General features: G+C 40.2%; 1 protein-coding gene across 1 annotated transcript in view; it reads right to left on the minus strand.

The window, feature by feature from the left end:
- The window catches only part of CPA6 (carboxypeptidase A6), an 81,344-nt gene that overhangs the window by 38,577 nt on the left and 30,183 nt on the right, over nt 1-12,584 (minus strand). The window contains exon 2 of the mRNA XM_058812591.1: nt 6,557-6,632. Within this exon, the coding sequence (XP_058668574.1) occupies nt 6,557-6,632 (76 nt within the window). The remainder of the gene's footprint in view (nt 1-6,556; nt 6,633-12,584) is intronic.

Here is a 12,584-nt window from a genome sequence, read left to right on the forward strand (position 1 = left end):
TATGTGAAATATTCTAATATCTGACTGGAACACTAACCATGAGCTAGGGTAAAATCTAGACTGAAAACTAAAGTACCTAAAGCATCATTTGCTGTAGGTGCAAAGTAAAATGCAGGCAGCCCTGGCTGCTGAGCTAGTTCTTTCCTTTTGCAAACTGGGCTTTCCACTTGGGCTGACTGGTTTTCTTACTGCATTTTCAAACAGGCTTTTGTCCTCTGAAGCCTTTTAAAGCATTTTCCTATGGAGGTGTAAACTATCAGATTTATAGCCAAGTGATCCTTTTCCTCTATGAGACATTTTTTCTGATTCCCTGAACTGCAATGACAGGATCAATTCAGGGATTACAATGGATAAGCAGCTGCTGTACGGGCTAGAAAACAAACAAAAGGGAATGGAGTTCTGGCTTCAAGGCCTGCTAGGCTGGCTCCTCCCAAAGTTGAAGAAGTGCCTGGCTGTGCCCAGGAATTTCTTTTATAAAAACCACTGAAGAATGAGTGGTCTAACTCTATTATGCCAGGAATGTTCACAGAGCAGTTGCTTCTTAGCTACCTATACAAACAGTCCCGATCCCAGTCAGGCGTTATGTGATAAAAAGTGCTTGTAGACCACTGATGGAGTAGAAGTTATCACTCAAGGCTCAAATGAAGTGCTACTTCAAAAATAATGCTTACAAAGGAAAATTCCAGAGCAGATAAACAGAATCTGCTGCATCTGAGGACCCAAGAAAATCCCCATTTCTTTGCAAAGCACTTGGGAATGTGACATTTGTTTCTGTCATTCAGGTTCAACAGAATTAAAACCATGAAATGGCTCATAAATCAGCAACAGGCTCCTCAAATTGTCTTCTGAACAAGAAAGAGCAGGAAAAAATAGGCAGTCATTGGAGAGGTGTACAAAGCAGAGGGACAGCACATGGACAAGAGGAGTCCTGGGGAACAGAGAATGGGCAGTAATATTCATGTTACTGTGGTGCTATCATCCTACCTGTTTCTCTTTCATTTTTTGATTACTGTAATAATTTGGAAATTATTAGAGTGGAACAGTGAACCTGTAAAAATATATTTCTGGCATTAAATACTAAGAATTAAAGATTTGTACCATATATATAAAAAAAGAAATTATTTGTAACAGTGAAGATCCCAACAGAATATGTTAAATTCAAGACTGGTACCTGTGATGGCATTACAGCAGCAGCCAATCTAAAAGCTGGACAGTGATGTACAGTTAGGAAAATAAGTAATTCCCTGAGTTTGCACTTGAATTGTCAAAGTATTTGCTGCATTTTAGTCCATCACAGCCCTATGAAAATGTTCCTCAGCACTGCTATGCCACATACTTGTCATACATGTATAGGATACTTGCATACTATACATCTTGCATGAAAGCCAAGGCAGGAGCTCCAGCAACATTTACCCCTGTCATACTCACATTTACCCCAGTGGGCTTTGGGATGAGGTCTGTGCCAAATGTGTCTAAGGATGTGGGTGCTGCTGCTGGTAGGAAGCCCAATTACCAGAGTCTTATTTTTCTTCCCCACAGAGACTGAAAGAAATGATGTAGGAACATGCTGGGGACCAGAGATCCTGCTGTACACATACCGATGGCATGTGCCAGCTGCTACTACCTCTGTCACTCAGTGAAAACCAGAAACTGCCATCTCCTGCCTCAAAAAAGGCCATGGCTCTTGTTCCCCACCTGCTCATTTCTTCTGACCTCAGACACATATTGCCCTAAGAAATAATTGCATACCCAGCACGATGCACAAGAGTTTCTGAGAACTTGTTCTGGAGAGATGTAGTCCTACAGTGAGGGGCTGGTGGGGAGGCACAGGGAACCCTACTCAGCCTGGCTGAGACAAGAGTGGTCTGGCCCAGAGCCCCCTCCTTCTGCTTTGAGCTGATCTGACTCATTATATTTAGGCTTCTATATTTATTCTTTACTGTAGCTAAGTTTATTGGTTGAATACATGCACATTCAGGCAATTTTACAGAACTTACAGCAGAAAAATTTTTATCCCTACAGCTGGCTATTTTTACTGGCAGTGCAGATATACACGCTATGTTCACCCCACCAGGGAAAAAAAAAAGCAATATTCTGTCACCTCAACGTTAACAGAACCAGCCTATGAAGGAATCCATTTATAATAATGATTAATAACAAAGTACTGTGGGCAATGGAGTTACAGACCAAAACTAATTTGTGGAAATTACTCAGCAAGTGATTATGACTAATGTGATTTGCCACTGGGCAATTCATGAACAAAAGTAAAATGTGTGGAATGAAACTTTCATTATCCATTATTCACTCACTATAGGCAATGGCATTCATACAGTAGCAGAGCCTGGACAATTTGGGTAGAATTCAGGGATTTGTTACACCAAGCATTATATGGACTATTTTATTTTTCCCCTTAAAAAGGGGGGGCAAAAATACCTCCTGAGGAATACCTCCTGAGGAGCTCCAGATGCTAGGTTTCAGATGTTCTTAGGGACTACAACTTCTGTAAAAATGTGTGAATTAACCTTATAGCTCAGGTACTGGTAGAAGAGCAGTCCTTGCTCTTGTCATCAAGAGGTTTCCATGTGCACGGAAAACCTTCAGTAGTCCTTGAAATTCTTGTATGAATTTTGGGGGTTATGTTTTAGCTCAACTGTCACTGTCCAAGTAAATCACTGGGGACACATTCTAAGATACTTCAAATACATAGAGACATATAGCCAGTTCCTGGACGATCCTTCAAAATGTTTCAGTGTAGGTTTCTATAAATGCACATTTAGGAAAGTATCCTTTGGTCTCTGGTGCTTTTCTGAAAAGGGATGGACCTTGCTGACCTCTATGGCTTCAGCATGGCAAAAGGCAGAGCTCTCACCACTTCCTTCCCTACTGCTCTGGTGTTAGAGCAGACTGTAAATGACAAAATCCACTCAGGAAAAATCAGTGGTAAGGACAGTAATTAAGAAGCTGGCAGATAAAATCAGTGAAATTTTATTTATGACTCACTGCTGTTCTTTCACTGCTGGTTTATTTTCTTCTTGGTTCTTTTCCCTTTGTCCAAATCAGTAGGCAATAAGGAGGGGTATCTTTGCATTTGCTTTATTCTTTCCCTGACACCAAAATACATTGCCCTTGCAATAGGATCATCAGGATCATTTTTTCAAGCTTCTTTGTGGTAATGCCCTTCAGAAGGATAGGGTCATTTGAACTGAACAAAGAGGAGTTTTTCTTATAATTCTTTGGGTTATGAGATGTATGCTGGAAGAAAAGGCTAAATCACTCTGCCATACAAGTGTAAATTTATAGGATGGCTGAAATGAGCACAGAACACCACAAGTCTGTGGAAAACCTCCCTCCACCAGACACAGCGAGGAGGAAGCCTGGGACTGGAGGGATTATGTTCCCCTTGCCTTATTACCACACATGGTCTGTTCTGTGCAAGGAAATCCTGCAACAGGCATACAATCCATTTGTGCAGAACCTATTCTGTGCTTGCACTCTCCTGGGAATTTATTCCAAATATTTATGTTGTGCATGGATCACACCAGGGGTAAATTGGGCTCCCCAAATGACTTTTGCACTGCAATTCCTGTTTTACTAATTGGGACTAATCCTGACATGCCAAGAGAATGTAACTTTTGGCCCTCTGAAATATACCTCATCTCTAATAGACCAACTTTCCAGGGTAGAGAAAGAGGTCTGAAATCCAAGTACATGTATTCTTCTCAATTCAACAGCAAAAATTATATCAGTTTTATTTTTATTGACTTTTCTTATTCTTATAATAATGACAATGGTAGAGAATACTATCAGGCCACATCATAACTCAGGTTGAAAACTGAATTTTGCACAACACTGAGTAACATAACAAAACTGTAATATCTTGAAAAGATCCTGGTTCCATCTTTATTTCCCCCTTGAGGAACAGAATGTGTGAGTAATGTAGCAGGTTGGTATTAATTTACTGCTCAAACCAAAACAGATTCAAAGGAGATGTGTCTTTAAACTAGCTCTGGTTTTCTGACTCAAAAATGAAGAAATCCAAAGTGCAGTCTTTGTAATTATAGCAATTCATACATCTCTGTTGACACTCCTGCTTGTATTTCTGTTGTTTGTCAGGCATATTGTGGTAAGATGGCAACAGGACTATATCTGGGGTTTGTTTGCAGCTTATTTTGCCCTACTGAGGGTTTTGGGGTTTTTTTTTGGTTTTTTTTTTGTGCACTGTCTTCCATTTTCTCCAGAGCATATAATCAACATTGTGCTTAAAGGCTCATATTTAAGAAACAGAACATAAATCCCCTGTACATTGAATTTCAACCTGGAAGGCTGGGGGTGAGAGAAGGATGGGGAGAATTGACATGGAGACTTAAAAATTGCACAACTTCAAATACATGGTTCTCTTCAGGCAGTGGGGCTGCCTGACAGCTTGCAGCCACAACTGACTTGTGCTGCTATTGTAGGGACTGGGCATTTCTGAGGAGTGTCATTATTGATCCACTTCTTCATGAGGGAATAACTTGAGGGTTTTTTGCAGGGTGGAAATATGATAAATTAATGTTAAACATATCTATTACTTGTTATCCACTCGGGTGTCTCTTCCACCCCATGCAGATGGGCAGTGAAGCAGCTGCCGATGGAAGAGCCCTAAGACCTGACAGGCAGCCAAACCCAGCCTGTGCTCATGAAACTGGGTGTCACTACACTCTCTCTTTTTTGAGTCATCCTTTCAACCCCCTCAGCTTAGTTTCTCATCAGAATCAATCATTTTCTAATTAACTAGTCAGATTCTGCTGAAGTTTGCCAAAATTTTATTATCCTGCTCTCAGAGTTACAGTATGCAATTATTTATTCAAGTTTCTACTGCTCCCACTTTGATTTGAAGGAATCTCTTTCTGGGAGCCTAAGGGAGCTCTGTAATGAGAAACAGTTACAGGAAGGTGAGCAACCCCTTTGCTTCTCAGGCTTTACAATATGAGGAGAAAGGAAAAAAACACATATGCTCCCTCTTTATGTTCCAACTTCCAGGGGGGAGAAATTAATGCAAAAACCAGCTTCCACATCTATTGCTCAGGTTTATGGTGGGTTTTTTTCCTAACTGAGAGTAAAACAAGTATCCTTTTTGGGGTGTTACAGCAACATTCACAGGAGAAGGTCAGGTCCTTAATAAGCAATGCAGAACAAATATGAGATTATATTCTTTAGGAGAGTTGGGCATTACAGTGCAAAGTGTCTAATCCATGGCATCATGACACTGCCTCTTTTGAACATTGAAATTTTTCATTCAACATGTGCACAGGCTGGATGTCTTGAGAATGGGGGTTGAAAGTACAGCATCTTGAAAGGTGAACTAACCAAACACAGTGTTAAGAAATGCAGATGTGATGAAGACAGTCTCAGCTTTCCTACTTAAAGCTAGTAAGGTGTCAGTGTCTTGAGTACTGGGGTATTCACAGCAGTAAGCCTTCTCCTGGGCTAAGGTACCTAAGGTAGCTCAGTCCTCTTTCTTTAAAGCACACTAGCAAGATAGCTTCATCATAACTGAAAGATGGGAAGGCTGTAAGAGCTCTTCTAACACCTTAGTTTTGTTTTATTTGGTATGCAGACAGAGACTGGATTTACTTGTCTCCCAGATGTTAACCATTGGATTAGAAAATTATATGCACCTTCATTTGTTCCTCACTGAGAGCACAATCATTTATGTACGGTTTCAACAACAGAGGCAGAATTACATCACAGACTGCCTCATAGCTTGCTGGAGTTGAAGGCAGTGAGCAGCCCAAAGCTTTTGCACATGCTGCAAATGCTGTGGCACTCAACATATTGATCCAATTGTTACTTCCCTGATTCTGCTCGGGTTAGGCTGTTTTGGTGACTACTAATGAAGCTTATCCCTGTCCCACAGTACCTGGGGGCAGTGCATGTGCATGGTACAGTCCTTTTTTCAGGACTATAGACCTGACTTACAGGTAGTCCCCATGCTCTGGCACAGTGGGCCAGGCTGCTGTGGAAAAGCTGCCTCTGCCTTTGTAAGCTGTGCCAGCAGAGCAGCATGCTGCAGAGTGCTCCTGTGCTGCACTGCTGCAGTGGCACTGCTGCTTTTCATTTACCTCTGCAGGGAAAGGCCAGGGAAGAAAGATTTTGGCTCCCTGTCCTAGACACTCTGTTATCTGCCTCTAAAAAATTATTCTGCCAGCGAGATTCTTAAACTGAGGCCTTATTTATATTACTCTGTGTGTTCACAATATGAACTAACTCAGTGTTTCAAATAACAATTGAGCAGATAATGAAACAACTATGTATGCTAGCAAGAAGTGGAAGAGCAAAGAAAGCAAATTTACAAGTATGGCACCTGTATCACTTTAAGAAAGTGTTGTTAATTTTGTCAGGCGTGATGAATCTAATACTTATGCTATTTCATTGGTAAATTAGTAATTTAATGGGCAAATACTTTTTTCCAGATAATAAAATAATTTGAAGTGCCAAATGAAAGGCAAGAAAGTGAATCCACTACAGTCTTCAAAAAAGATCATAAAAACAAGATGAAAATAATCAAACTCACCTTAAGCCTGTTGAATGCAGCCCTCAGGATCTGTGTTTCCCTCTCGCTCTCAGGAACAACTCGTATGACTTTATCACTGCCAATAATAGAAAACTGAATTGGCACTTTAGGACTCCTTGCAGCAGTACAATGGGACAGTAATTAGGTTCAAATAGCTACTGTAATTGTGCTCTTTTTCAGCACCTGGACAATGTTGGGTCAGCTGGAGCTCTGCTTCTAAATTTGCTTCTGGATTATGCACTTCCATAGAAATGATTTGCTCTTTACAGATCAGCGTCAGCTTGACCTTCCCTTTACATCCAAATGTTTTGTTCATTCCTTCTAAGTTAAACCATTCAGTCTGACATCTTCCATACTGAACATATGCCTCAGATTAAAAAAAAAAATCATCTTTTTCCAAAATGATTGATCTGTTTCCGAGGATGAGATTAAGTAAAATACATTGTTTTTTCATGTTTAAACCTTTAATGGACCTTGAAAAGTTCATTGTTTCATGCATTCAAGAGGGGAGTTGACTTGAGAAAGGTGATCTTCATATTGAGGCATGCCTTTTGCTTTATCAATTAAAACTTGAACAAATTTTGTGAAGTAAGTAGCTGCTCATACACGCTCAGAAGGTTCTAGATAATAGTAGCTGACTTTATTCACTTTCTTTAACAGGGGCTGAAATAGAGTAAATTTAAGTAAGATACAAGCAAGAAATTCTTTGCTGTGAGGAGCACAAGAACTGATTGCCCAGAGAAGCTTTGGATGCCTCATCCTTGGAAGTGTCCAAAGCCCCGTTGGATGAGGCTCTGAACAACCTGTTCAGGTGAAAGGTGCCCCTGCCCATGGCAGGGGGGGGCTGGAACTAGATAATCTTTAAGATCCCTTCCAACTGAAGCCATTCTATGATTTATGATCTCAATGGACATAATTTTGCAAACAGGAAACAAGTAACTGAATGACCCTTCAATGACCACCACCTGTCATGACCTATGGGATGCTGGAGACCACAGAAAACAGAGGGAACGATCATGTAACTAAAATATCAGCCATACACAAGAAGGATGAAATAACTTTAAGTGGCCAGTGTGAATTCTGGCATTTTCCTACATTTTGAGTTTTTAATTTGTACTGTTGATAATCAGTACTTCCAAGAGACCTTGGCAGTCATGCATATATTTATTTCTACAGTTCCACCCAGTAGCCACAGTACCTTTCAAACAATTTCTTTATCTACAGTTTCTATATTATCTGGGAATTTTAAACAGTAGAATTTCCCTTGACATTGAGAGTTTTGACCCTCAAGTATCCTGTGAGCTCTCCTCCTTTGCGGAAGGTTCTGAGTCTGGTGAGAAGACATTTGGCCAACTAGAAACAGCACTGCTGAGTGCGCCCCTCCTGGCTCACTGTTCCAGGAACGCTCCCAAGCTGCTGGTGCTCACAGGCACCAGGTCTTGCCTTTGATGAACTGCGGCTACAGCCCTGGTAGGACTCACCTTTGCTGCAAGAATCCTTAATGCATACATAGGTAAGCAATAAATACTGCCAGATCAGAAGAAAGCACTACTAATAAATTCTGAATGGTCAAGTGGCTTACATGTTTCTGGAAATAATTTTACCTTACCCCCTATTCTTTTTTAGTCTTTTCTCTACAGTCAACATTTGCTCTCCCTTTTCTGTCTCAGCTCTCCAGTTTTGGTTCTCACCCCTGCTGACAGGTCCCAAACCTTGCAACTCCCAAATGGCATTAAAAAGTTTTTGGTCCAGTTAGACTCCAGGTACTGCTGCAGTAACACTGATGTACCCACAGGTGTGGACCTCAGTCCATTTGCCTTGCCTGCTGTTGACCTTACTGGGCAAATGGTTTATGCCTAAGGGAAAAAGATTTCTGAGAGCTCTCTTATTATAATTTGGCAGCCCAAAAACTTAGGAGAAATTACTATGCTTCCAAGCCAAATTTAACCTCCTGTTTTGGAGCTTGCACAGAGAGGAATGAATCTCTTAGAGTGCTACAACTGCTGCATCTTCTAAAGGAAAATAGATGCTTTGAATTTATCATACATACAAGAGTAATATTCTTTTCCATTACTCACTTCTTTCTAAGTACTAAATTGCTTTTAAGAAGAAAATAATGAAAAAGGAATAAAGCAGTAATGATTGCCCGGGAAGTTGATGTAGCTAATAAAGATCCATCAGACATTTCTGGAAGGATTGGTACAACCCACATATAAAAAACAGATTTCAATGAAATAAGTAGCTAAGCATGTGTTACACAGCTGTAATGGAATTTTGAAGGAGTGGATATCACTGAGGTATGATCTTGAATTCATGCTGTAAACTGCCTTCGATTAGCTCAGCAACTCTGTCCTTTCCAGTGTAATGAAAAACCTGCCCTGGAGAGGAAAGTGTTGGTGCTGTGACAGATTGATCGCTTGACACAATGTTGGGAAATGCTTCAAGCTGTGGCTGAGTCTGCTGCTAGAGAGCTCATAGCAAGCAGTTTAGCAGTTTAGCATGGTAATTTCAGTATTTATTAAAGTATTTATTAAAAGATGGTTAAGCCATTATGGCAAAGCCCATTCAATTTTTGTGCATGCAAGCTGTGGGAATACACTGGATTCCTGAGAACTATCTGCTAACACCCACTTCGGTAGGCTGGCTAGTCAGTGCATAATTATTATGCATTCTTCAACAAAGCACTATAGGAAATCTAGCTTGACCTCAGACATCTACATTAGCTTTATAGCTTTTCTGGTTACATTTCACATTAAAGAAATCCAATTATTACCTTAAATGCTATGTAATACACACTGAACTTAGGGTAGAAATTCAATAACACACCCACTATTTAAAAGCCAACAAAATCTATCAAATCATGTACTAATATGGTTGATAAATGGTAGATGCACCCCAAACACTCAGGACCATCCCTGTATCCAACTAGGGAAAGTTTTACTGCCTGCAGACATGTCAGCAGTCTGCTGATTTATGCAGGTAAGGTTAATTTTCTAACCATGATGCCTCTAAATCTTTTTTTTTTAAACCCTATTTAAAAAAATTTCTAAACAAACAGCAAGATGAGATGTATTTTGTATAAATTAGTGTAGAAATTTATATCCAGCATGACAAACTTTCAAATTACCCTAGCAATTAGGCTAATGGAATTTAAAGCTAGGACTTAGTTAGATCTTTTGAATTTTGTGTAAACATTAAACTGTGTTGAAAGCCTTTGCCAAGAGCAGCGCACAAGCTTTGGTAAATGAACTGACTGAAAGAGTGTGGTGAGCAGAGTAGAAGCCAGGCTGATGTCCCCAGGCACAGCCCTGTGTTGGAACAAAATGGGTGACCAGCTCTTGGCCAGCACTGACATGCAATGACTCCTTTTTTTCCCTTCATCACCCCCTGACATTTTTCAGGAACAGCAAGAGGAATGACACAGCTGCTTTGGAAACACAGAATATGCTACGTGGCCCTGGGAAGGGGAATACTTCCTGATGCCAATGGGGACTTAAATTCTTGGTTTATTTCTTTGGCTTTTTCATTCACTATTTCTCCCATTTAATTCATAGTTTTACTCATCTATGAACAGACCAGATGGATCTAAAGAAACTATTTTGCAGCACATCTACGACTTCTTTACTGATGGAATTAGCAGTTCTCTCTCATGAAACTTTCCTGATGAAGTCACATGGCATGAACTGCATTTATGTAAATTCCTCATTTCCTTCAGGAAAATCCTTTTTATTGTTTTATTCTCCTGACTAATGTGAACCTTAATCACATCTGTGCTCTCCCACGGAATTTAATAAAAGCATGTTTGCAAAGGATTTACAAGTATTTTAAACACAGTTTAAGGAGTGATATGCTATAAATCAAATACCTATGGAAAAAATAGGAAAGAAAATACATCCCCACTTACAGGCATCCATTCCTAATAACAGAGGAGGGATTACAGTTCTGGAGAACAAGCTACCATCGTTGCTGCACTTGGAGGTTCATTAAGGCTGAATGACACGTCTGAAAAGATCTACAGTATGAAAGCCTCTTGTCAACTCCCAATATGCCATCAGTTATCATTTGTGATGAAAGATCAATTGCTTCATTCCCTTTTCTCCACTAAATTCTGATAGTCAAGAGGTTAAGAAATAATAAAACATTAATGTTTTTCTCTTTCTCTGTTACAGGGATGAAGAGTTTTAACTGTGATTCAACAGTGCTACAAAATCAAGACAGACAAATAAGGCTGGGCTTCTTCCTGAGACTGGTGGGTACTTCTGGAAAGGGAACTTTACAAAACTTCCTGAGCCCTTCATTATGGTTTTCTGTATTACAGCAGATGCTGATCCAAACAGAAGAGAACACCATTTGCATTGTCTAGACAGCAATGTATATATATTTTCTGCCTTTTAGCTACTAAGGCAGGAAAACTGAGACCATTCCTAGTATGAGAAAGAGCTAGCTAATTTATATTTCTGCCAAAAAATAGGTGTTTGGGTAATGTAGGCAGAAGTGCTGAGGAGGCAAAGTATGTTATTGCCTCACATTTATCAGCATAGCACAGATGACTTCTTGGGAAGCTGAACTTACATGCTACTTCCCAAGCATGAAATATCTGAGTTTCATAGATGTTTTTCAGGTGTAAAAAGGGTTTCTTTACCCAGCAGGAAACTTTACAGACTAAAGCAATGCTATATTACTAGCAGTCTTCCTCTGCACAGCTTCATTTCAGAGACATATGGAATGTTACTATCTGCAAAAATTTCAAAGTTTTCATTCCAACTAAGGAACAAAGCTGGCCTCCCATGTCTCATAAACACTGGCTATAGGGCCACCTAGCTTAAACACATGAAGTGGGAAGCAATTGCTTCAGTGCATGTCTCTGTCTCAAAACAGAAAAATGAACTGTGTATGGTAATGAATGCTGTCTTGCTTTCATCAAGTGTCATCCAGTCATGTGCAAAAGAAGAGAGAAAGAGGGCAGTGATTCAGGGCAGAAAATAAAGTAAGAAGTAACAAGACCAATAAACACTTAAACAAACAGACTAAATTAAGCAACCAGCTGACAAGGAAATATTTTGCTAACTGTGCAGGATTAAGATCCACAGGGGAGGCTGCAATAATCTGCTTAAATGAAACAGCATGTATACTCATTCATATTAATTTCCTGAGAAACATACTGTAATAACATATTTGCATGAAACAGCTGATGATTGTTTAACTTGGATACAATCCTTCCAATGACATATTATTTGAACTACTGTTACTTTTAAGGAAAGAATCATCATCATTCTGGTAACATATTATTGAAAGGAACTTCTGCTATAACCCCATCTACTTCTTTATTGCCATGGCTTATGGCAATAGAGTGAGTTGCTCTGTGCTTTGTAAGGAAGCCAGGAGTAGATGGTGATGCTGTCAGGCCTGGCATAGACCTGACAGGACCAGAAAGTTTATCTGTACATCTGGGTGCTCCTTCCTCGGCCCAAAGAGGAAAGCTTCCCCGTTCCATCCTGCAGAGGCATGTTGAACTCGTGTGGTGGGGCCAGTCCTGATTAGACTGTAGCAAACAATTACTCCCCAGCCAGTGTCCTGAACAGATCTGATCACATCAGCTGCATACATTTTTTCCTGTTCTTCATCCTCCCTTTCACCACACTTCTACCTTGCTCACGCTACCTCCTCTCAAATAAACAACCCATCCCTAATTACTTTTCCCCAACTGGTCCCAGCTTTGCTATATGGGTACCCAAATCTGGCATTTCTAGGTAATCTCAGCTTCATGTGGTATCACTGATAGGGTTACCCAAGTACTGTTGCCCAAAAAACATCCCCAGTACTCCCTCTCAATCACCTGTGGAATTCAACCTTTTCTCAAATACCTCCTCCTTTACCTTTTGCAAGATCCAGCTGTACTTGACAGTGCTCTCTGAATTTTTGTCAGCTTCTCAGATTGTCATATTCAACAATTTCTCATGTCATGTCCCATCATTTATCCATGTCTTGATCACTCAGAGCCTGCACATTCCTGCAGCTGCCATCATTC

The sequence above is a fragment of the Ammospiza caudacuta genome, chromosome 1, assembly GCF_027887145.1.
Source record: "Ammospiza caudacuta isolate bAmmCau1 chromosome 1, bAmmCau1.pri, whole genome shotgun sequence".
Lineage (NCBI taxonomy): Eukaryota > Metazoa > Chordata > Aves > Passeriformes > Passerellidae > Ammospiza > Ammospiza caudacuta.